The sequence below is a fragment of the Pieris napi genome, chromosome 2 (assembly GCF_905475465.1).
Source record: "Pieris napi chromosome 2, ilPieNapi1.2, whole genome shotgun sequence".
NCBI lineage: Eukaryota > Metazoa > Arthropoda > Insecta > Lepidoptera > Pieridae > Pieris > Pieris napi.
The window spans coordinates 2897510-2923560 of record NC_062235.1 but is presented as its reverse complement, the minus strand read 5'-3'; the positions used below and the strand labels follow the sequence as shown (position 1 = coordinate 2923560).

At 34.3% G+C, this 26051-nt stretch overlaps 3 protein-coding genes and 1 long non-coding RNA gene across 9 annotated transcripts in view; 1 reads left to right on the top strand and 3 right to left on the bottom strand.

The window, feature by feature from the left end:
• The first annotated feature begins 501 nt into the window (after window positions 1-501).
• LOC125061938 (probable protein arginine N-methyltransferase 6.1) lies at window positions 502-5719 on the top strand. Its single transcript, XM_047667575.1, has 6 exons — window positions 502-657; window positions 3535-3771; window positions 3957-4150; window positions 4339-4550; window positions 4794-5016; window positions 5503-5719. Exons 1-6 carry the CDS (start codon window positions 604-606, stop codon window positions 5669-5671), a joined length of 1089 nt encoding a protein of 362 aa, XP_047523531.1. The 5' UTR covers window positions 502-603; the 3' UTR covers window positions 5672-5719.
• On the bottom strand, window positions 814-1189 carry LOC125061946. Its single transcript, XR_007119117.1, has 2 exons — window positions 1097-1189; window positions 814-1018 (listed from the first exon to the last, which is right to left on the bottom strand). It is a non-coding gene; the product is annotated as an uncharacterized LOC125061946 (long non-coding RNA).
• An 865-nt stretch (window positions 5720-6584) lies between the features above and the next one.
• LOC125062130 (gamma-tubulin complex component 4) lies at window positions 6585-13608 on the bottom strand. Of its 2 annotated transcripts, XM_047667716.1 has the most exons (12): window positions 13369-13608; window positions 13123-13255; window positions 12663-12957; window positions 12344-12524; window positions 11741-11949; window positions 10905-11031; window positions 10328-10484; window positions 9654-9794; window positions 8795-8969; window positions 8508-8706; window positions 7511-7671; window positions 6585-6762 (listed from the first exon to the last, which is right to left on the bottom strand). In XM_047667716.1, the coding sequence occupies exons 1-12, from the start codon at window positions 13426-13428 to the stop codon at window positions 6600-6602; spliced, it is 2001 nt and encodes a 666-aa protein (XP_047523672.1). In that variant the 5' UTR covers window positions 13429-13608; the 3' UTR covers window positions 6585-6599. The 2 variants fall into 2 exon arrangements, with proteins under 2 accessions (XP_047523672.1, XP_047523681.1); XM_047667725.1 differs by lacking the exon at window positions 13123-13255.
• Window positions 13609-14495: 887 nt separating this feature from the next.
• LOC125056370 (dystroglycan 1) overlaps window positions 14496-26051 on the bottom strand; it is a 95417-nt gene continuing 83861 nt past the window's right edge. For 4 of the 5 annotated variants that reach the window (XM_047659422.1, XM_047659431.1, XM_047659414.1 and 1 more), the window contains 9 exons: window positions 25657-25914; window positions 22223-22365; window positions 21278-21418; window positions 20104-20455; window positions 19358-19576; window positions 18204-18374; window positions 17491-17729; window positions 16503-16867; window positions 14496-15875 (listed from right to left, as the gene is read on the bottom strand). In XM_047659422.1, the coding sequence (XP_047515378.1) occupies window positions 15589-15875; window positions 16503-16867; window positions 17491-17729; window positions 18204-18374; window positions 19358-19576; window positions 20104-20455; window positions 21278-21418; window positions 22223-22365; window positions 25657-25914 (2175 nt within the window). In that variant the 3' untranslated portion in view covers window positions 14496-15588. The remainder of the gene's footprint in view (window positions 15876-16502; window positions 16868-17490; window positions 17730-18203; window positions 18375-19357; window positions 19577-20103; window positions 20456-21277; window positions 21419-22222; window positions 22366-25656; window positions 25915-26051) is intronic. The other variant, XM_047659448.1, reaches the window with a different exon arrangement.

The following is a 26051-nucleotide window of genomic DNA, read 5'->3' as shown; positions in this document are numbered from 1 at the left end:
GAAAATGGTACAAAATAGAGATACTGCTCTTAAAATTATGTGCGATAGCTCATTGGATCCGAAATGACGTCTAGAAAAATGTGCCAAAAGCGTGTATTAGCACATAAAAAATTGCAAAAGTTATAAACAATTAAATATGAAAAAAAATGGCATTTCGTTTTTTGCCAATATTTAATAAACTACATATTAATATTTAAGAAATTTCAAAATTGTTATAAACAAAGTATAAATATTTTTTTAACTTTTATGGCACGATCTTGTTAAGTATGTATGTAAGAAAGGCTCTACGAAGCGAAAATTTTTTACGACCATTATTTAAACATTTTTTTTCACTTACAATTAAGACGGTAGTTCGAGAAAATTTCGTTAGTTAAGACTACATAGTTCATACTTGATACTTCATAAGTTCATAACTATACGTATAAACTATTAACTTCTTACGTCTTCTGTCTTCATAGTTCATAGACTGTTTAAGGTTTTTATAAATATTGTTGTTTAAAATTGTTTAAACTGATCTTCGTATTTACTATTTATTCGTTATCAATATCTGGTCATTAATATATAATTGGTATTTGTCTATTAATTATATATTATAAAGTTGAAATGGAGCCAAACCTTATAACTAACAATTATTTTACAAGTTACGAAGATTTAGAGGTTAGATATTCTCATATTCATTTAGTATAAATCACTAATTACACGCTTTTAACGAATACAATTTCACTTAAAGAGATAATAGCGTACTATTTAAAACTGGGTTTTTCATTGTAAAATATAAAATCCCTATAACAAATTATCGGATTTGCTCCTGTGGGTAACAGTTTTGAATACCATCGCACTTTTTTGACGATACTAATTATTTAGGAGTCTCGGAGGACCTTCATTGGAACACCTCCAAGTGAGTTTTGCTCCGGAAAATGTGATCACTTCCTCACTATTCAAGTCACGATTCACAACGGACCCATCGTCCTCAAAATCATTTTCACGAGTAAAACTTGTAGACGCCATCACTATAAATCTGAAAATGATCGCGAGAAATCAGTGTTGATTATGTATGTAAAGCCAAGTTTCAAAAAATGCAAATAAAATAACGCACTTTCACGTGAAAATAAAAAAGAAACGGATTTATAAAGTAAACTTTGCACTGTAAAACTAATTACCGCTAGTCTCGCATAAACCACATTCAAAATGGCCGATTAAGTTTATAAAATTAATAGGGATGTGAAAAATAATCGATTTTTTTTAAAGTGAAAATCGATTTTTGTATTCGATTTTAATATTAAAAATAATTGAAAATTCGGCGACCAAATATTCATATACTAACTCTAACCTAACCAATCTAAATAATATTTGTTTTTGTGGACAGCTCCGATCTAAATAGTAATTTTTTATTCAAGCCTCGGCTTCTCGGCGTCCTGGTCGCCTTCGGCGACCAAATATTCATATACTAACTCTAACCTAACCAATCTAAATAATATTTTTTTTTGTGGACAGCTCCGATCTAAATAATAATTGTTTATTCAAACCTCGGCTTCTCGGCGTCCTGGTCGCCTTCGGCGACCAAATATTCATATACTAACTCTAACCTAACCAATCTAAATAATATTTGTTTTTGTGGACAGCTCCGATCTAAATAGTAATTGTTTATTCAAGCCTCGGCTTCTCGGCGTCCTGGTCGCCTTCGGCGACCAAATATTCATATACTAACTCTAACCTAACCAATCTAAATAATATTTGTTTTTGTGGACAGCTCCGATCTAAATAGTAATTGTTTATTCAAGCCTCGGCTTCTCGGCGTCCTGGTCGCCTTCGGCGACCAAATATTCATATACTAACTCTAACCTAACCAATCTAAATAATTTTTTTTTTTTGTGGACAGCTCCGATCTAAATAGTAATTGTTTATTCAAGCCTCGGCTTCTCGGCGTCCTGGTCGCCTTCGGCGACCAAATATTCATATACTAACTCTAACCTAACCAATCTAAATAATATTTTTTTTTGTGGACAGCTCCGATCTAAATAGTATTTGTTTATTCAAGCCTCGGCTTCTCGGCGTCCTGGTCGCCTTCGGCGACCAAATATTCATATACTAACTCTAACCTAACCAATCTAAATAATATTTTTTTTTGTGGACAGCTCCGATCTAAATAGTAATTGTTTATTCAAGCCTCGGCTTCTCGGCGTCCTGGTCGCCTTCGGCGGCCAAATATTCATATACTAACTCTAACCTAACCAATCTAAATAATATTTTTTTTTGTGGACAGCTCCGATCTAAATAGTATTTGTTTATTCAAGCCTCGGCTTCTCGGCGTCCTGGTCGCCTTCGGCGACCAAATATTCATATACTAACTCTAACCTAACCAATCTAAATAATATTTTTTTTTGTGGACAGCTCCGATCTAAATAGTAATTGTTTATTCAAGCCTCGGCTTCTCGGCGTCCTGGTCGCCTTCGGCGGCCAAATATTCATATACTAACTCTAACCTAACCAATCTAAATAATATTTTTTTTTGTGGACAGCTCCGATCTAAATAGTAATTGTTTATTCAAGCCTCGGCTTCTCGGCGTCCTGGTCGCCTTCGGCGGCCAAATATTCATATACTAACTCTAACCTAACCAATCTAAATAATATTTGTTTTTGTGGACAGCTCCGGCGCTACGGGAAATGCAGCCCCTCCACCCTTGCGTACCAAAGCACAGGCATTTTATTCAAGCCTCCGCAACCTCGGCTTTTTGGTCGCCTTCGGCGACCAGCCTCAGCCGCTGCAGCTTTCATAATGCCTGTGCTTTGTTACAGCGGGTGGGGGCTGCTCTTCCTCCGCGCCTCCGATTATTTATATACACTCTAGGGGTAAGACAGACAAGACCACGTGGATAGTGGGGTGCTCTGATTCGGTTTTGGGTACTTTTTGGATATTAAAGTAAACACTTTATTCTAGTAAAAATTAAATAATATAGAAAGTTGCAAACAATGAAATACAAGTACTAATTAGAAAATACAGACGAGTAGGTATCGATAATTTCAAAAAATTTCGGAACCCTATAATCTATCAACACGAAATTAGGTTAATTTCAATGTTGATTATTCTATAACTTTAAATTTCAAAAATGAGGAAATAATCGATAAATAAATAAAACGATTATTAACAATCGATAAATTAAAAACACGATTTTTTTAAGTGAACGTCACATCACTTATAACCAATAGAAAAGTAGAAAATGGCGGATTGTTTACAAATTTTAATACATTACACAAAACTTTAAATTTTTTATAAAAATATTAAGACGCGTTTCCGGAGCAAAACTCACTTGGAGGTGTTCCAATGAAGGTCCCCCAGACACTCCTAGATAATTAGTATCGTCAAAAACGTGAGGTGGTATTTAACACCCAACCCCTCCTGTGGCTTAGTAGTTCATGGAATATAAGCCCGCAACTCAGGGTTTTTCCACAAACAATAATTGTTGTTACAATGCACAGATGTAAGTGTCACTATATATATGTATTCAATTTTAAATACAAAACTTCCTTTATTAGATTCACAGATTAATGTTGGAAGATGACCCACGCACATCTACATACCGCAAAGTGATACTTAACAATAAGGCCTATTTCAAAGATAAAATAGTCATGGATATAGGATGTGGAACTGGCATCTTGTCTATATTCTGCGCTCAAGCTGGTGCAAAAAAAGTATATGCAGTTGAAGCTAGTAATTTGGCTAACTTAGCAAGAGAAATTGTAAAAGAAAATAAATTTGAAGAAATTATTGAGGTATTTCTAGGCCATTGTATATCTTTACTAATACTTGTTAAAAATTTGTTAGTCACAATAATTATTCTGTACATGTGTACAGTTTTATATAAATATATACAATAGTTATAGGATAGACAGGAAATAAGCATTTGACTTCACACACACACACTAACACTTTATCATGTTTTTATTCTTCTACTCAGGTAGTTCATTGTAAAGTTGAAGATGTAGTATTACCAGATAACATTAAGGTAGATGCTATAGTATCAGAGTGGATGGGATTCTATTTGCTTCATGAAGGAATGCTTGATTCTGTGGTAGTAGCCAGGGACAAGTTTCTGAAAGAAGATGGGGAAATGTTTCCACAAAATGCAGTTATTTATGTAGCACCATGTAGGTGAGACCAAACCTTGATCTACTATAAAAAAATATTTTATTATAGACATTTGAAGTAATTGTCAAAACTTTTTTTTAGTTTGATGATGCTTAAAGCATGTATTTCTTGTTTGATTTTAGGCATCTAATTCATTGCTCACACTTTTTATACTAATTGTTAAATGTTTAATTCAAAAATATATTTATCAGTGTACCATCATTATATGAAAAATGGGACAATTTTTATGGGGTGTCCATGTCATCATTTTCAAAGCATTTACGGTCAGATAAAAGCCACAAGCCAGAAGTCATGCATATTAAAAGTGAAGACTTATTAGGAGAGGAAGTTGCTCTGAATTGGATAAATTTAAGAGATTGCACTGTTGAGGAATTGAACTCTTATTCTGTGCAACATGTTGTAGGTGTGTAATTTAATAATACAAGTAGTTAAAGGTACTATACCCAACATTTGTCAAATTTTTCAGAAAACTGAAAAATAAAAAAAAACAAACTTTTTTCAAAATACTAAACCATTGAATGTCCAAATTCCTTTATTTATATTAACTTTGTGATATATTTTAAATTAAAAGTATTTACATATTATATATAGTACCCATCTGGTTCATGATTTATTTTTCAATTATATTATAAAACTTTACTTGCAGGAGCGAATAAAAGTGGCCGTTACCAAGGACTATGTATTTGGTTTGAATGCATATTTCCTGAACTGACAACTGAACAACTGATAGTGCTAAATACGGGGCCAGCGGGTGAACCAACACATTGGAAACAAACTGTTATTTTGTTGCCTGAAGAACAAATAGTTGAAGAAAAAGAACCAATTGCCTTTAAATTAGATATGAATAGAGATGGAGAGAATTCCAGAAGGTAAATTTAAGTAATATCTATATATATATAAGAAAAATGGTCTTCGTTTGAGGCTCCTTCACGCCTAAATCACTGACCGTATCGACATGAAACTGCCATTCGATGCAAAATTTTTCCTAGATGGTTTTGTATGGTTTCACATAGATAGGGATATAATTATTAGTGCACAGCTGTAATTTAAATACACATCCAGAATTAAGAAGGATAGTATAAGATCCCGCAATACAACGACCTTCACCGAGATGCTTATTTAATGAAACTTATTTTATATTTAATTTAATATGTCAATAAACATAATCCATATGGGTTGCCTAGCAAATTTCAGTCCAGAGTATGTTTAATTAATATTAAAAAAAAAAAATTGACATATTAAATTAAATATAAAATAAGTTTCATTAAATAAGCATCTCGGTGAAGGTCGTTGTATAGCGGGATCTTAGACCAGGATATCATCATGCAAAATTAATTTTATAAGTTATATTGCAGATACAATCTACAGTTAAGTTTATTGGACCCTGAGGAAATTGAACATCCGATGCCATGTACATGTGATATGACAAAATGCATACTCATCAATGCTGTGATGAAGCAGCAAGTGGACCATGCTGCTCAAAATAATTGTGTACTAGAAGAGGAACCTATTGATGATGAATAAAATATGTTTAAAATTAATAAATAAGTAAATAAAAATGTGTTTGATTGACTTCGACTTTGAAAACAGATTTTCTAGGAAGACGATATAAGAAAAATAAAAACCAAAATATTTTTTCTTTACACCCATAATGTTTTATCGTCCATTTTTTTAATAATAATATAGGCGTAATTTCTTACTCTTTCTAAATTGAGGTGGAAATGCGTTTGCGCATGTTCGCAATAAAAGCGATGGGTATGTGGTACTCGACTCACTCCACTCCAAAATCGCGTGAACTATACCCACTAAAACTAACTCTGGTTGTACCAAAACAATCGCATCAAAGGCCCTCGGGGTCGCTTTCGCTTTCTATCTCAACATTTTAGCAATGTGCCGTTAACAGTGTGGACACACATGACAGGCGACAGACGAAACTTCTCGTTCTCTCCCCTCCACTTCCATTGCTTCAAAGAGATCTTATCCTGCGCTCTCTCTCTGTAGCATTTGTTTACAGAAGGACTAGACTTTACCCTGCTATCGGATACGTTCAGTAAAACGGTTGCCCCCCGTACTTTATAATAAAGTATTGTACCCTATAGTGTACTCTATACTTCATTAGAACAATAAAGTACACGAAAATACTTTGTTTATCATGATGTGATTTCTTTATACGTAAAAAATTTCCTGAAACGGAATTTATCGATTGGCGCTGAATCGATGTTTTAATATGGTTTGTAAAGATGCTGTGCAATTGTTAAGTCGAGATAATAATCTAATACAAACTGCAAAAAGCGATAAAAAATACATTTTTAAATATATAAAGAAAAATAAATGCTTTACTTTGATAGTCTTTTTTTATTATAACCAATGTACTTTAATTGCAAAAAAAAAAATAGGTGACAACTGAGTAACTTAGGAGGCAAATAAAAAGTTGAGATTCTCGTTATATTTTTTAATATCGAAGCATATTTGTAACAGATTGAGTGAGCTGGGCTTCAGCACTGAGCCACCGGTTATAGTCTAGACGCATTAACAGCCTAGCTAAGTATACACCACACGGCTTTTCTCGCAGAGATACTAGAAGTTGCATCAATTGTTTCACAAGTTTGTTAAACCTGAAATGTTAATCATAAATTCTTGCATTAATGTTTAGGGAAATAGGCGTACCAACCCTCAACAAAAGTTATTTCACTGGTAATAGAATCAGAGTACGTTTTAATTCTCGTAATTTGTTGAGATTTTTTATGTTACGTTGGCGTGCGACTCTCATCCCTAAGGTCGTAGGTTCGATCTCCGACTACACCAATGGACTTTCTATGTGCGCAATTAACATTCATAACGGTGAAGGGAAACACCGTGAGGAAACCGGCTTGTCTTGGACCCGAACAGTCGACGGCACAGGAAGCTGATCATCTACTTGCATATAAAATTGACAAATGGTCATGAAACAGATACAGAGTCTGTCCCAGACCTAAAAAGGTTGTAGCGCCATAGATTTTTTATTATTTTAACGCGTAGGCTAAAATATCCCCTCCCGTATCGTAACGTTTTCAATAAACCAACCATTATTTCGTAACGTAATATGTACTTGCACGCTCGCTCAAGACTAGGGTTACACGGCCATTTTTTTAAAATAAACAATGCCTTTAGGTTTCTCTCATGATCTTTATATTATTGTTAATCATTAAAAGCTATAAACCGATATTTTAGTTAGAAGCGTACAATTTATCGAACTATATTAAAAAAAACGCGTTTTCAAAAGAAAGAACGAAAGTTCTTAGGGTAACTAAAGAGTTTAGATGTAGGTTAATAATAACGCACTAAAATTTTAAATTAACTCGACGCAATATTCAATTAATTTACCTTTCCGAATATCCTCGTATATAATAATCTTCATCGTCAGCATCTGTGGTTACCTCGCTGAGGTTACAAAAGGAATGGCCAAGTCGTAATAACTCAACTATATTATTTAAAACCGGGTTATTAATACTGTCTAATGTATCAGAGCCCTCTGTGTCTTCTGCCTGTAATACCAATTTTAATACTTGAACATCTATGAATTTTTACAACATTGTGTTTTTATTAGTAATTACATTTACGTAAATAAAATAAACATTTGTATATAACTTGAGCAGCGTTCCGTATCCTATAACATTCGTTTTTGTAGAAGATTATTAGGAATACTATTAAGTATATGCTAGGGCATCGTTTCCCAAGCGGGGGGCCCCCGTGGTCCACCTTGGGGGGTGGGTGGATCGAGTTTCTTTAAAAAGGGGGTCAAGTACACCGCAGTTAAAACCAATGAAGGCTAATATAACGTAGGTATAGCTGATAAAAATATCGCGCTACGTACATATTATTATAATTTTACAGTGATGGGGTCCCAAGACTGTTTTACTTAACTTTTCTGACATTTTAGGGGGTCGCGACATTAAAATCTTTGAGAAACGATGTGGCAGGAATACAGTGGAATTAATATATTTTAAAAGCAGTAGTGAGGCTGACTAAATAATCTATGGGAGTGAACCCGCCCATAGACACTCACATTGCTAGAGGGCTCGCAGAGTGTTGCCTTTTAAAAATAAGTATGTGTTTTTTTTGTAGAACAGGGGGCAAACAGGCAGGAAGCTCTCTTGATGTTAAGTAATACCGCCCATAGACACTCTCAATGCCAGAGGGCTCGCGTGTGTTGCTGGCTTTTTAAGAATTGATACGCTCTTTTCTTCGATGACCCTAAGTCCAATCGGTTCGGAAATACTTCAGTGGTGAGCTGGTTCGACATAGTGGTGGTGCGCGGCAAAAACTGTGGTGGAACTCAGTTGTGGAACGACGAACGAGGTAATACAGGTAGAATTCTTACCGTAACAGTCAAAAAAGACTGGCTCAATACATCGGCCAGGAAATTCGCGTGCGCCTTCTTAAGCTTCTCGAAATCGTTGGTTTTGCTGACAGCGTCCATTAAACGTGAGAAATTCGTCTCCAAGACATCCGCTTGGAGATAATGTTGTAGGTTATCCATTAAAAACATTAATTTGTTATGAAGTTGACATGAGCTGAATCTGAAATAAGACATCTGACTTGAAAATTTTGACTCAAATCAAAACATTATAGGGAATAAAATAATTAAATTATATAAAGACATCTTACCGAGACGAATTTTTGTATGTCTTCCATAAAGCGTGTAGATCGTGTTGCGTTTTCTTGATGCGCAAGAGCAAGCGGAACATATCATTGTAGCGTGCAAGTACTTCCGGTGCGAACAACAAGTGTAGGGGCCATTTGAAATCGTACTTTAATATTATGGTTGACCAACCGTCCGCCGCTGTATAAAAATTTGTGACGCTTGAGAAAAACACTGTCTTCTCCAAAATATATATTTTGAAGAAGACAAATACATATAGTTATTTAATAATTAAGATACTTTACTATATTTTTATGTATCATTTTAACTTAAGAAAAATGATGTTTTTCGAAAAACATAGGAAGGAGATATATGTTTTTATTATTTAATAAATCATACAAACGATCAAATTTGCAAACATAAATATATAGTTCCCAGAAAATAAGTCGCCAATGCCTACCTAGAATTGCTAATAGGTAAATCGAAAGTTATATGAAATAAACTCAAGTATTTTCGAACCAATTCGACTTAGGATCCTGTAATGTTACAAATTCTTAAAAGACCGGCAACGCAAATGCCTCTGGCATTGAGATTGTCTATGGGCGGCGGTATCACTTAACATCTAATGAGCCTGCTGTTTGCCCCCTCTTCTATAAAAAAATTAAAACTATAATCAAAAAAAGGTCACTCAACCTCACCATGCCGTAGAATTAAACAAATATATTAAAACATCTGGCTTTTAAACTATTTTTCAAAAGTAACTGAAGCTTTATTGATCAAAATTATATACTTACTTGATGTGATAATCTATATATATATATATATATACATATACATATATAATAAACTGATATCTCTTTTTAGTCGGTTGAATTTTTTAAATACCTGAGCTGCTGTCTTCCTGGAGCGATAAATTATCAGATGCATTAGGCTTGACGTAGGGCAATTCGAAGCTAAACTTCTCAATATCAGCACTGTTGCTTAGGAATACTGATCTGGCCGCTAATTGAAATGCTTGGTTCATATCTACAAATATATACTATGTGGCAATATATCTCCAATCAAAATCTAAATATCAAAGAACTGGCAATAAATTCTCCGTCACTCTTTTTAATCGCCATGTTTTTTTTTTACAAAATGTTTGAAAGCAACAGCAACTATTATTACAACTAATTTTTATTAGAGACTGTAGAACCTTCACAAAGTGCTATTGTTAATTCGGATGAGGCTTTTAAAAAATCTAATTAGATATTCATAATATCAAGAACCCGCCAAAACGCTTCTCTAGGCAAGATGGCGTCGAAAGAGTTTTTATGACGTACCATCGTCATAGATACTCTATTACTAGTACGTTATTAACATAAACGTCATGTTTTGTACATGTTCATTATTATTTTGAAATTACACAAATACGCATCTTCGATCAAAATCAGTCTTTGTCTCTCAGTCGCAAAAGTTACGTCAGTTTGTCTATACTTTAAGAATGTTAAATTTTTTTTTTTAGTTAAACTATTTTATCTATTTTTAATGTGTTTCTTTTGATCTGAACAATATATTACCTCTAGTAGATGTCCTGGTAGTGGGTTTGTCCAATAAACGTGAGGTCAAACGAAGTAGTTCCAAAAAGAGTTCCCCTCGGCCCAAGAGGTAGAAGTCTTTCATCAGATGCAACTCGTGGAGGAGTTGAGCTTCTTCCACTGCGACTATCCATAAATGCTGGAATATTTATTTAATTTTATTGTGATAATCGTGTTGGGTTTAAACTGTGACACGCACATTTTTGCGTCTGTAGACTGATCTGGCCTAATTAAAAAATGTAATGTAATAATATACTATCTTAAACATTAATTTCGCGTCATAATATTCTATAATAGTATATATATATCTACTATAGTTCTTTAATAAAATGAGTTTGAAGCTTTTAACTGAAATCTTAAATACCTAAGTCAAAGAGGATCTCAAATCAATTCAATATAACTTCCTCATAACTTTAAAATAAAATATTAGAGACCTATAATTAAATAGCACATTGTTTTTCTGTAAAATATGTTTGTTTATAATATATATTTAAAATATCCCAAAAGAATACTTTTTAAAGAAATCTTGTACTCTCATAGACATCAACTATAAACTCACCTTAGTAACACATTCTTTTATGTCTCTCACAACAGACTTCAAATGGCACACTTCAAACTCATCAGGATTTTTAAGCTTTTGTAACTTTTCATGAAATTCCGCTTCTTTCTCTTCCCAAATTGTAAACCTGTGATATGAGATTCTATAGTCAATGTCAAAACAAAATTTTCCCCTCTATAATTTATTCTAATTATTGTTTTCAAATTTGAATAAAATATACCAATAGGATTCATTGTTAGTGAAAGAAACATACTTTCAATTAAAGTAACAATCTACTATAATTTATCCATATTTCTCGCGAGTTTTACTTTGATTTTGCCATTTTTATTACGCTAATATTCAATAGTTTTCAAATACTCCATTTATATGTACAGCGTTTTTGTCGAAGAAAAGGGAGAGAGCGATTGAGAGAGAGTGAGAAGGGCGAATTACCTAATAGAAATTCTAGTTTTAAAATTAAAATTTCGTAAAGAGAATTTATGTAATATTAGTATTTTTTATTTTATGCAAAATAATTTATTTAAATCTCAAATGTCGAATTGTAAATTAAAATGCCACGTGTTTTTATTATCGAATAATTTTCGTCACTTCCTAAATTCCTAACATATCTTTTCCCCCCGCTCTAAGTCTCGGGAATCTAAAGTTTTAGATTTGTATAAAAACTAGTTTGCCAAAGAAGTTTCACTTCTAACATGTGTACTTTGTATGCGCGCACTTTTTTACATTTTAGCAGGGTTTAAATCAAGGCATTATTAAATACAAGTTATAAGCTTTAGTATAAATAGAATCCATGTCTTTTGTTTGAATTAATTAATAGTGTTGTAAAATAAACATACCTTCTTGACTCAATGTTAATTTTTTGTAATGGTATCAAAGCTTTGCTCATAGAAAAAATATTATTCTTCTTTACTTTTTTCGGATCAAAACCAAATAGTATAACGGTTTTTCCCACAAACAATATCTCTTGTGCCAAAGACAATGGTATGAAATACGGTATCATTGTTGAGTTCAAATTATAACCACAATCCAGAGGTGTTTGCTGTAGCTGTAAGAATTTCAATATAAGTAAACAATTTTTATTTAATTTTGGAAACTGTAACATGCCACAGGATGTAATATAAATAAAATAAACAATACTTTTTAAAGAAACTCTTTCATTCCAATGCAAAACCATTTAAACTAATTATTTTTTATACTTAGTTAGGGCATAGAAATGTGTAGCAATTACATTTATATACAAAGATATTTCACATAGTAATTATATGATTCAATGCGTAACAAAAATTTAATAAATAATAATAAGAAAAAATGCAGGAAAGAGAGTAGAGTTATTAAATAAACATTTAATAGTATATTTTTATGTATATATATAGATAGAGGTCATTCTGTAAATAAAGGCCAGACGTTAAAAATTAATATTGATAAAATTTATATCTTACTGTTGACACTAATGACTTCTCACAGGTAATTGTGGTTGATTGACATGATGAAAAAGTATCTGTTGAGTCGTTCTTCTTTATACTATTAATAAAAAATTCTTCATAGGGATCTCTTAGCTCTCCATATAATAACCAAGTGCATAGTTGATTCATAAACACAGCATTGATATTTGAAAAAATTCTGAAAGAATTCATTTCATAAACACTTTGAAATTTTCAAACCTTCTAGGGTAACAAAAAAAAAATAAACAGTAATAAGAATATATCAAAATGTCCCATACTAATTGAAAGTCAAATGATAATGTGTGGTATAACTTACTTAACAATAGCTTCATGTACCATTTCATTGCCACTCAAAATATATTGATGCAAGAGGCTTAAAATCTGACAACCAACAAGTCTTCTCTCCTTTAATGTTGAAATAATTCTGTTTATGGTATTAAATAGGCCTTGATATTTCTCAACATAGCTATATACAAACGCTAAAGTGTAATTTTTATTACCAATAACAAGACTTTCTACATCTTTAAGAGTCTCTTTATAAGACTGTAGAACTTCTGATATTCCCTCACTTAATGCTTGTCCATATAAACCAAACATTCTGTGTCCAGATGCTGTAAAATGTTTTCAGTTTTAACTAAAGATTATCAATTATTTACCCTGTCACTATGACAGGATCTTACAAATAGCATACCACTGTTATAAGAGCCAGCAAACAATTGAGAGAATGGAAATAATTTACCTTAAAAAGATTTGATTTAAACTGTATCAAAGAATACCTTCATGAGTTTTTCTTGACAAATATCCAGTACCAATTACAAAATTTTGGATCTTATGGTGACTATATGCAATTTTTGATATTTGTTTGTAAATGACAGCATCTCCTTCATTAGCGTAAGTAAGTGGTTCTTGCTAAAAGAAAAGTATTGAAAGACATCTAAGATTTACAGTATTGATGTAAGAATTTTTCAAGCTATATATTATCATTTAAAATATGATGTAAATAATTATATCAAATCTTTAACCTGGACTCCTTCCGATGTTTGGCAACAATCCCAAAGAATTAATAGAGCATCATGTATCATTTTTATAATATAATTTCAAATGGTATTCGAATGAACAAATATTAATAAAATTAAACTAAAGAAGACCTTTAACTTTGTGATAATGCACATATATTGCAATAAAACCTGGAAACATTTGTTAGTTTTTAACCAAAAATAAAACTGTTTATTGTTGTTGCGTTTAAGCCAACAACATTCAAATTTTTGAGTATTGGGTACAGACTACAGCTGATTGAGCCAGCAACTATTTATACTGTCAATTGTCATCTTAATTGATAGATAATATACAGTTAACAGTAATTAACAGATTGAGTAACTTTTTTCTTTAAAGAAAAAGAAACAGCCATTTCTCGTATTTTACTAAAGACAGCAGATTTTTATGTAACCCTAAAAGAAAAGGCACTCGTGTATTGAATTAACATTTTTCCCCACCAGGGGCACACAACCACATGAATTTGTTAGGAAAAAATACATCTTAGAGAAGACGTAATAAGAGGCGTATATTGCGCAGTCACACACTATTTTTGCAGTCCTTAAAATTTATGAAAACATTTTTTTTTAAGTAGCATTTGCCGCGCTCTTCGTAGTAAGTAGTCTATATTAATTTCAATATGATGGTTATGTTATTTACCTTAACAATTTTTTCTTTTATTTCTTAAACACTTGACCTAAAACGTCGGTTAAAATAATTAGTTGTGTAAAACTTGTGTCGGCAAAATTGGCTTGTGAACACTTTTTTGTTGAAGTGTGTGCACGTGGATGTCTGTGGTTTTGTGTGAATAGCAAATATACCTACAAAATACTAATGTGTTGTGTCTAGGCATGTATCAAATTTAAGCTAATGTAGGTCAGTATTTGCAAATTTAGATGGAAAATCAAAATCAATTAAATCATTTTCAGTTAAAGCAGTTGAAAAAAATAGGACATTAATTTATTATTAAATTATTTTAAATTGGCTGCTGTAATGTGGCTGTTATGTACAGGTACGTTACTTTATTATTATACATTTAATAAAAAAATATATATATTTAATCAGCTTCTTTGGGGTTTGGGGTTAGTTTGGTTGGTTCCAAAATAAAATAACTATCATCACTAGACCATTTTATTAAATTAGAAAAATCATGACATAAATATGTGCGTTCATTAGTCGTTCACGTGATTAAATAAAATAGCTGCTCATAAAGAAATATATAAAATAAAAAAAAAATGGTACGGCATCTCATGGACATTAATTAAGTACAACTACAATAAAATATATTCATGTGAAAAATTAAATGAATAAAAGCTGCCTATAAAACCGTATAACGCTAAAATGATCAATAAATGCAAATCACCTAAATTAGTAAACGGTCGAAAAAAATACATCCAAAGAAATGTTATCTCATAGCTCATTTCATTAATATTTCCCTATAGTTACAATTTGTTAACCTTACAGCTATGGTAATTAGACAAGTACAAAATGATATTTTACTCTTAAAAATATATATTCGTAACTTAAACTAGGTTCAGTTGTATAATTCACGACTACACGACAAAGTGTCTCATTCAAACAGTATTAAAAATCGATGCATATATCATTCAAAATTAAGTCGTAATATCCGTTTTCCTAGAAGCACTTCAAATTAAATACAGTGCGTAACACTATACCAATACATTCCTCTATTCTAAATTTCACAAACACACAATTTCAGTGTTGGAAGAACTATGCTAAAGGCTAAAACGTTACGATATGTCGTATTTAAAATTCATGCACACAATGGCACATTAGCCAACATCATAAAAGTGTAAAATAGCATCGCCTTAATTTGTGTTCTAATAAACTTTAACTACTAATTAACCTCACTCATAACAGTCTAATTGCACCGTTGTCACTGAAGTACACCTGTCTCTTTTCAACTCCTTTCGACACAGTTTGACAGAAAGAGACGAAAAGTACTTTAGTCAAAAGGGCAATGAGACCGATGTATCTTTTATGAATGCGGGAAAATCTTTAATTACGCAGTAAATACAACGCCAAAATTCCGAAATTCGTACTCTTGTGCACAATTCCATTACGAGGTTATCCAAAATGTCGAAATAAATGCAAATTTCGGTAAATACCGATCGAAGCAATAAATAAAATCGAGCTGCAATGTCGACTAGGTTTCTTACAAAAAAATAAATTTGGGGCGTTCATAGGTTTTAAGGGGGCACGTACGGTGGCGGTTTTCTGTACGTGGGGGTCGCTTTGGGCCTCGGGGGCGTTCTGGAAGCTGCGAAGGGCGGGGGCGGTCTGTAGGGCGCGTCCTCTCCCGACCTGTAGTCTGGGGCGGGCGGGAGCAAGGGCGGTTTCTCTTCGCGCATGATGACGGGACTCTTGTCGACAGGCTCGGTGTCAGTTCTCTCTTCCAACTCGTCTTGGAAGATGACTGGGATACCCTTTGACCGGAACGCCTGGCGCTCTTCTTCGTCGCCAACGCTCATTTTTCCTACAAAATATATTAAAAACAGTTTAGTTATTTAGATGATATAAGAGTCGTAAATACTGAATAGCTATTTCCTGTTTATATTTACAACTCTAGACTTTTCTAGAGAGCGCTTTTAAAAGCCATCATTATAGAAAGTCTAGGACTTTTAGGAATTCTGAATGGTATTTGGTATATACAATCTGAGTATTTATTTTTATATAAAGTATTTTTTTAAATAGTTTTCGTATAAGTTAAAAAAGGTTATTTTAACACTAGCCAATAAACAAAGCGTGTATCTGTGGAATTATTATTTTAATGAAATTAAAATGTGCACCAATAATTAATTTGTGCATTACATAGAATTTTTCACCTTTTTCTTGTCAAGAATTGGCATGACCTGATTGAAATTTCGTTTATTATTAAATTTAATCACATTAATTGCAAAATTAATTTTGTGGCTACATACAAATTCTTATTCATTAAATTTAAAAAAATGTTACTTCAAAGCTTGTGAAAAATTTCAAGAATTTTGGGTCTTGATAATTTCATGGTTAAAATAAAAGTCTAAGTTTAAAGTATATCGTTAAACCAATTAACATTAAATGCGTCATTTGCATTGTAATTTTTTTTTAATTAAAATCATCTTACCGGTTCTCCGCCGTCGATACAAGACACAGGCGATGATTCCAGCCAACAGAATCATACACACGATAACCACGGCCGGAATCACGAACGTCACCAAATAGTCGGAATACTCCGGACTTGCGTTTTGAGTTTTGCTATTCGCATTTCCGATTGGTGTCGAGGGCTTAATTATCTTCGTACTCTGCTCCGCACAAAGACCCAAAGGTATGAGCCGTATGGACATCACTTTAAGGTCCTTATCGAAGATCTGATCCACCTTCTCTTTGAGGTTGCCCCCCATTGCCCCCCTTTCGTCAACGATTATAGAGTTGCGTAGTTCTTCAATTTCTCGTTTGGGACACCTGTCCATTGGTAGGCTTGTGTTGTACCTGTAAATTAACAAAAATAGTTACCCTCTATACAAAATAATTCGGTCTTATCATAGTCTAAGAAGCCATTTTTCGAATCTGTTATGTGTTTTTTGATGAAATTATTTTTAAATGTATAAATAAATAGCCTTTTTAAAATTAATTTTACGTCAAAATAATTCTTTCCTATGGATTAAAGACAGCACTATATAAGGCGCTGGCATTATCAAAGGATATAAAAACTCTTTTTATCATATTGTGATGAAAAGAGAGATCACAGTTTAATCTGTGCAATAAAACTACCGGTTCTATGAAAAGGCGCGCAAAAAAAACATACGTCATAAAATAAGAACAATAATAAAATGTAATGGTACAAATCCAATAGTACGCCGTAAGTGAAAAAAAATTTTAATAAATAAGACAGTATTTTTTTTTAATTTATAGGTATAAATTAAAAAAAATACAATTCAATAAATCTTGTCTGTCTTATTTATTTTTTTTTTTTTTAAATTAATTCTATACTGTGATGAGTGAGCGCCTTGTGTCGTCTAGCGGATTTTATACGAGATACAATATTATGACAAATATAGTATAAAATCTTTGGCAACATTTTTCTTAAAAATTCTGGGAATTAAAATCCTCACCATATAATAGTTGGAGGATTATCAGTAATGCTTTGAATTCTGATGTTCTCCGTCTCCTTCTGGTCGAACAAAGCGCCCAACTTCTCCACAATCTTCCTCTTATTTGCAGCAGTTTGCATCAGATTAGGTGAAGGATCCATTGTCATCTGGAACTCTACTGTGGGTCGGATCGTTGGCGCCTTCGCTACTTCTACTATGAGGCTGTCATATGCACTCTTCTTGCTAGAATCTTCTGCAATCTGAAAAGATAATGAGACTCGTTTGTATTACCGAATTTGAAATTAAATATGGACTAAAGTACATCTGAATCTCATCACTGAATAAGGTTACGACGCATCTTTCTGGAATTTGCTGTAAATGTTATACAAATAGTTACTAAGAGAAATAGGTCTACTACCTACCTGCTTAATCATACGGGTTACCAATACCATTTACTTAAGTTGTAAATATACGTAAGTTATTTAATACCTACGACAACATAGTCGGGGAATTAGTTAAAAAAATATTAAAAAAATTAAGTTTATCCCAGAGTTATAATTCAAAATTCTAGGAAACTAGGAAAATTCATACAGGATAACACAGCAAATATGTGATGAGGCCCAGGAAAATTATAAAAAAAAAAAACAAATATTACATTATTAACAGTTTAAAGTGTTTATTAATATGTAATATTTGCGGAAACCAAAGACTCTTACGCAATTAAACGGACTTACCAGTTGGTAATGAACACTGCCCTGGTCGTTGGCGGAGGGTAGGCCGTAGAACTCTTGGTTGTTGGCATCGAACTGCAACCAGTTGTTGGATGGGATTTCAGAACGGTCGCTGAATCGCAGAGACAAGTGCAAGTTGCGGGTACCACCGTCTTCTGGGTCGAAGAATGTGTCCTGAAAATAATATTAGAAAGTAAAAAATCATTTAATCATATAGGTAACATAATGTACACTTATGACTCGTCAGTAGAGAAATACATATTAATGCTTCTAACTTTAAATTTACTGCCAGTTCTCAAATCAAAGGCGTAGAACGGAAGAGAAGAACTGGCAATAAACTCTCCGCCACTCTTTTTTTACACAACGTTTGTAAGCTGAGCCATTACACCATGTTCCACATGACATATCAAGTAATTAATAATAATAACTTAAATTAAAAAAAAAACAAAGACTTGTCCTCTATCAGCAGGAGTCATGGTGAAATAGGACGCCGCACCTATTTTTCAATATTACCACTGCATTAAATGATTTCACACAACACGTTGTTGCATAGTAATTATTTTTTAGAGAATAAGAACAGAAGAATACTTGACATTGACAGTTAAGTTTACATGATTGACAGATGTCTCTATGTACTATTTTGATATGATTCTTTGCAACAAAGTATTTAACATTTCTGTGTCTGTTTTATGGTATTTTTTTCAGTAGGTCTTTAGAATTTCCTACGTTGGTACGCAAAGGTAGATTTTTTGTGGATAGTTTACACTATATGCTATATACTTAGCGATGGAATCGGTGACGTGTAGTAATTATCCTTTAGTTTTTATATTAAGTATTTACTTTATGAGGAATGTTCGCCAGAATTGCCGCCTAGTAGTCATTTATAGTCGAGACAAATCTCATACATTTATGACATGCAGAATTAGAAGATTCCGATACGAGACTAAACGCGAACAATGAGTCCTGACTCCTGTGGGATCCCGAAGGTTTTAAAATATAAAGCCTCCGAGTCTCGACTTCTGAATGAGTCCGAACTATCAATGCCTCACAATATGACAAACAAATAATAATCAATTTAATTAGATTAAGTAGATTTAAGGAGGAAAGAGAGTATAGGAGTACAAGGGGTTTGACAGTAGTATAACGTTGTCACTCACCTCAGGCACCTTGTAAACCAGAAGATGTCCCACAGTAGCCGTCAGATGGTCCACCTGGTTCCTGGTGACGGGTGGATAGGTGTCAGGAGCCTTCGTGGCCGGAGCCACCGCACATCTGCCCAGCCCGCGCCAACCCACGGCACTCACTTTCAGCTCGGGGGACATCGCTCTAGCGAGACCAGCTGATGGGGATCCGGGTTCGCTCTCCGATTCTAATATCTGAAAGTGTGTGGTGATTAAATAAGTTTTCTAAAATCGGATACACCTAAACGATAAAGTTTATAATAAAATATAATAAAAAAAAACTAAAGTTTTGAACAAAATAAAATAATCAATATTCCACGTATAGATTTTACATTTAAAAAAAAAAATTGCGCTACAATCTTTTTAGGCCTGGGCCTCAGATTTCCGAATCTGTTTCATGATTATTTGTCAATCTAATAGGCAAGTAGGTGATCAGCCTTCTGTGCCTGACACACGCCGTCGACTTTTTGAGTCTAAGGCAAGCCGGTATCCTCACGATGTTTTCCTTCACCGTTCGAGCAAATGTTAAATGAATTGAAAGTCTATTGGTGCACAGCCGGGGATCGAACCTGCGACCTCAGGGATGAGAGTCACAAGCTGAACACTGTTCCTGCTATATATTAAAGCTATCTTTATATTTCCATAATTCTAGCATTCTATGAATCGCCAATATAGTAAAAGTTTATGACAAATTAATTAAATCATTTTAATTTTATATCTACCTTCATAAGCCGATTAATATCATCCATTGGACAAGCAGTATCCTTCGGGAGCGTGTCATTGGTCCATACAAACTCGCACATATCCCCAACGAGGGTAGCGTTCAAAACTGTCAGATGATCCATATCTGTATCTCTGAAGAGGTTCACAATTCCTTCCAAAGCCCGGATTTGCCAGTCAATGGTGTTCGTGTAGGGTTTCATCAACTTGAACTGCATGGTGAAGTGGTGATTAATAGTTCTAGCGCTTTTGTGCTGTTGCACTGTGATATCGAGAGGTCCCCGGGCAAGAAGACCCTCGCTATCACGAGCTTCTACTATGAAATTCCAGCGAGACACGTGAGCTTCAAGCGGTCTGAAATTAAACAAGAATTCTTATACGATGCGATTAATGTTCCGCCAATGTTTGCCTATAATCTGGGTCGACTAGAAGAAAAGGTGATAGGTAATTTGGTAGGATAGCTAAAGTTCAGTTATATCTTCAATAAATGGCGTGGCTGGATGCGGACAAGGCTACGCTGTTACCGTGTCCTGCCCCGGGCGATTGCTGGTGGCGCCGTGGGGTTTTAGTGGGTATGCACAACAGCGAGTCCCACATCACCCTTCCCCACCAGGTCAAATATGCCGCGGGAGGGTATACGTAACGCATTTCCCCACGAAAAAAAAAATCATCAATAAATAAACCATAACTGTTATTTGTGACAGAGAAAACTAGATTGGTTACGCACCAAATTAAGTAGAATCTTAGGGTAATATTTACAGTTGAGACTTAGCCATAAGTATGCCTTCTGTATGTCGTAAATGTAATTGTTTTCATAGAACAGGGGGCAAACGGGCAGGAGGCTCATCTAATGTTAAGTGATACCCATGGACACTTTCAATGCTAGAGGGCTCGCGAGTGCGTTGCCGGCCTTTGAAGAATTGGTTCTTGAATAAGGATCCTTATAACTGGGCATATGAACGGTAAAGTTTATACAATATATATAAATGATCCCGGACGGGTGAAAACGCAAAAGTATTTTTGAGAGAATAAAATGAAATGGATTAAGATTTAGTACGTAATCGTACAATCCGTACGCGTATACCTATACGCAATGGGAATCAAATTGAATTTTAAATTATTTATTTTGAATAAAAGTGATTTGATTTACAGAAAAACTATGTTTTATTTACTTACAATCCGTAAACCTCTCTCTCGCTAGGAATGAACTGAATCCATGAGTTTTGGCTAAGCGGCACATTTTCAGCCTCGTACATAGTAAATGTCAGATTGCTGCCTTCTTCTGGGTCCGTGAACAGATCTGCAGGTATGATGTATCTGAAATATTTAAATAATTAACGTTATTACGTACATACATGGGAAACGAATGAGAGGCAGGTAGATAAGAAGGTATAGGCAGCGGCACGTAAGTCTAGCGCTGGCCGATACGTGGAGGGGATTGCTGCGCATGTGTACTGTCGCGCGGGGGACGGAATGCGACTGGAGAGCCAATCGAAACTCTTCATTCCGCTAGCCCCCCTTAGGTAGGTACTCTATTTTTTACTTCTGCGCAATAACGGTCAGCGCTAGAGTTTCGTGCCGCTACTTGTATACGATATCAAAAAGCTAGCGAGTCCAATGTGAATCCGAACCGCTAGAGTCAAAAGTCAAAAATCATTTAATCATATCTAGGTAACACAATAAACACTTATGAACGTCAAAAAAAGAAATGTATATGAAATGCTTCTAACTTTACATTTAGTGCCACTTCTCAAATCAAGGGATAAGAACGGAAGAAAAGAACTGGCAATAAACTCCTAAAATAGAAAACGCCAAGATTGGAAGAATCTAGAGAGGTCCTTTGTCGAAGGACAAGCTGTAAATAAATAATACTACAAATAATAATAAATCATATTTCAAGATAAAGTTCAACAATTATTCGATGCATATTCTTTTACCAAAATGAGATGCAGCACTAATGAGTCTGCTGACACTGACAAATGACAAGTGTCAATATTGACATTCATGTTTATAAAGGAGGACATTTCATTAAAAAAAGTTTTCGAAATTTCTCGCTAAAGTACCGAAGTTTACCAAAAAAATCTCGCATTACTACCATTGATAGCCCCTTAACAAGCCTACCTGAACGCTTTGCCAGCGGTGATGGCCAGTTTCTTCATATGATGCTTGAGCGTCGGTGGCTGGTTGATGGGCATTGCAAACGTGACTGTTTCCGTAGTGCGTCCTATTATCGTACTAGTCCTCTCCGACGATGTCATTGTCTCCTGGTACATTAATTCAAATATTGATCACATCTTATTAGCGTGGATTGATTCCGATGCACAGTTTGACTACTTTTTAATCGACATATATATACACTACATTAAAAGCTTGAGCACAAATATTCAGTATTTTGTAATAAATTATAAATTGCCTATGGTAGGGGAGCCCAAGAGGGGATTTCGGGATTTACTAAAGCGCGGCAGATTAATATATAGGGGGATACCTTGTACCCGGTTAAGTACCTCCACAAAATATGAGGCTCATATATAAAGCCGCACGTGAAGGAGACAGGATCAGTTTAGTAAAAAAAAATTGACCATCAGAAATTCCCGAGCGCGTCAGATTAAGGTAGGGTGAGTTAATTATATCCTAAAAAGTGTATATTCCACTAATCTGACAATTTGAGAGTGACGGAAAAAAAGGGGAGGGCAACAAAGGAGTAAAAAAAAAACGTCATCTCGACATTCTCGAGCGTAGCTAATTTTTTTTTTATTTTGAAGGAAATCATTCAAGAATAATGAAAAATATATAATCTGACGATTTCCGCCAGCCGAAATAACAAAAATTCGTCGATAAAGTTAAATGCGTGCAGCTGCGTGATGCCTACATTTCCTTAAACCGATCGGAATCTACTAAACGGCGTTCTAAATATTTCCCTCAAAATTACATTTCCTGTGAATTTGAACCGATTCGGACCGATAGATTTTGAGAAATTTTGAAAAATCTTAAAAAAATAAGAAATATTTTTTTTTAAAGTGGTTTCTTTATCGATCAACTTCAAAAACTAATCCGCCTTTGAGCTTGAAAAACCACGTCGATCGCCACCAAGCTGGTCAAAAGCGGTTGATTCGTTCGAGAGATATCGTACACGAAAGAAACCCGAAAAAGTGTTTTTTCGGGATTACTCCGAAATTTGTGGTTCGATCAATTAAAATTGCAAAATTATTTATGAGGATGATAAAACTGCGTCGAATGCCGCCAACCGCGTGAAAATTGCTTGATCCATTCAAAAGTTATTGCGGTTTGAAAATTCCAAAAATAGTGTTCTATGAAACTTCTATCAGACTTTCGAGCTGGGAGAGCTCAAATGCATAGAAATGTTATTTCTTTGAACTCAGCGAGCTCAAAATATCAATTTTAAGCGCCCAGGAATGGAATTAGCGGGAAGTTGCAGGGATGGCCCTTTAGGTGAACCGTTTTTCTATTTTTTTTTTGGCAGATCAGGCGAATCCCTCTAGATAATCGTCAGATTATGAGACAGTACGTTTAGAACATAAAGATGAACCACATATATCTTAATCTGACGCGCTTGAGTATTTCAAAGATGCGATTTTTTTTGCAAATTAAGAAAATGGCTGTGGGTTTGCGTCCCATCGAAATCGTCAGATTAGTGAATGAGAGCTTTTTTTTGGTGCACTTAACACTCCCTTAGAAAATCTGACGCGCTCGATAAAAACATTTTTTTTTTAATTTTCAACCCTTAAATACAACCACCCGCATCATGCAAACGATCAGATTAACATACGTACATTATTAAAAATACGTAGGGCATAGATGCTATCAATATCTGACGCGCTCGAGGATGTCCATGCAACAGTTTTTTTTTACATATTTAACTATCTATAGCCGCTTCCCCCACCGATGAAAAGGAATTTATCATATAACATTTTTTTCTTCTTTTTATCTAAGCTTTGCATCCCAATAGGTCTCTACGACGCTCGAGTAAATCCCCATTTAGCATCGTGGGCTCCCCTACCACTATGTGTGCCTATATATATGTATATATTATATATATAACTAGCTGAACCGATAAACGTGGTTTTGCCATGTATATTATTTATAAGAAACATTGTTTTAGTCAATAAAAATTACTATCTACTATAATAAAAAATAGGGGTTGATCGTAGAGGGGTGAAAATTAAGGGGCGTATGTATTTTGGTATGCGGTATCATAAAAAATAAATACAAAAACTTTTGTCTAAAAAATAAAAACAAAAATTTAGGGGTGGGACCACCCTTAACATTTAGGGGGATGAAAAAAACAGATGTTGTCCGATTCTCAGACTTACTGAATATCCATTAAAAAATTCATAAGAATCGGTCGAGCCGTTTCGGAGGAGTATGGTAACTAACATTGTGACACGAGAATTTTATATATTAGATTTTATAGATGTATGTAAATGTTACACATATGACACTATGTGCTATACTTCAAAGATGCATTTTGTACAGAAAGTCAACCCAATCTAAAATAGGTTACAATAAAGAAATTTTGAATTTTGATAGACCAAAGCCAAATCATTCCCAGACCAAATAAAACAATATTTACAAACCGTGCTTTCAAATTATTTTATGACTATAGTGCGGTGTTAATCGAACCAGTGTATTAATTAAAAATTAATAATTAATTTGTGAAGTGAGCTGTAAAGTTAATATATTCCAAAACTAGTTATGGGCCGTTCAAGTATTACTGTTAGCAAAGCTCTTAATTACAAAACAATATATTGACAGAAAAAATTTAGACAGCGCTAAGCGAGTACCTAAACAAATATGTTTCCTACAAATAATGTCGAAGATTCCTACAAATAATGAATACATTATTTGTAGGAATCTTCGAAAAAACATAGTTTTCAAGCATAGACAATTTGTGGGTTTCCATGTTTAAAAAAGTTAATAATTACTGCTGACGTAATTACAATCCCACCCCCATGTCATCATAAATAGGAAAATGAGAAACCCCCGCCCCCTATAGTGCTTACGGAATACTTGAACAGCCCCTTATAATCTAGTCTTAGATGCGGTTGAATCAGATTTAAACTTGACTCCCAATTCATCATCATCATCATTATGGTTCATCATCGAAGACCCAAAAACTATTTTAATGCAATGCATGCATGCAGCATGGAGCTATCAAGAATTTAATATAGAGTTTCTTTTCTTTCCGACATATTAGCAGATGATATAACCAGCCGTTTACGGACATCAATAGCAAAATTTTAATAAACTTAGGTCTTTTTATGAATTTTTTTTTATACAACAGGGGGCAAACGGGCAGGAGGCTCACCTGATGTTAAGTCATACCGCCGCCCATGGACACTCCCAATGCCAGAGGGCTCGCGAGTGCGTTGCCGGCCTTTTAAGAATTGGTACGCTCTTTTCTGAACTTTTTTTTATTTACTCGGCTCAATTTTTTGTGAAAATAGGCAGTATTTTATATTTAAAAAAAACACGTTAGCTTCGATGCATGGTCATCGAACTGACATTCGGAGTCGACGATGGCAATGATAACAAACCTGTCTCGTTACTTCCTCTGTTGTACTTTCGGGGGTGGTCAAAACAGTTGTCGGAGTTGTCAGGGTCACTATTGGCAACTGTGTTGTCGGCGCCGCAGTTGTTGTTGTAGTTGTCGACGTCGTTGAAGTCGTCGACGTCGTTGATGTTGTCGATGTCGTCGAACTTGTCGCCGGCTCGGTCTCCACTGGCATAGTTGAGGGGTTTTCGGAGGAAGACATCGGAGGTAGTTCGTTTGATGCGCGTATTATTACCGTTTGCTGAAAGTGCCATGCGGACGCTCACACAGGTGAAATGTATTGTCGACGGATAGACAATGCTATTTTTTATATATTTGGTTTAAATATTTACATTACTTTATTTGTTTCTTGACTGCAAAATAGTTTAGATGTGTTAT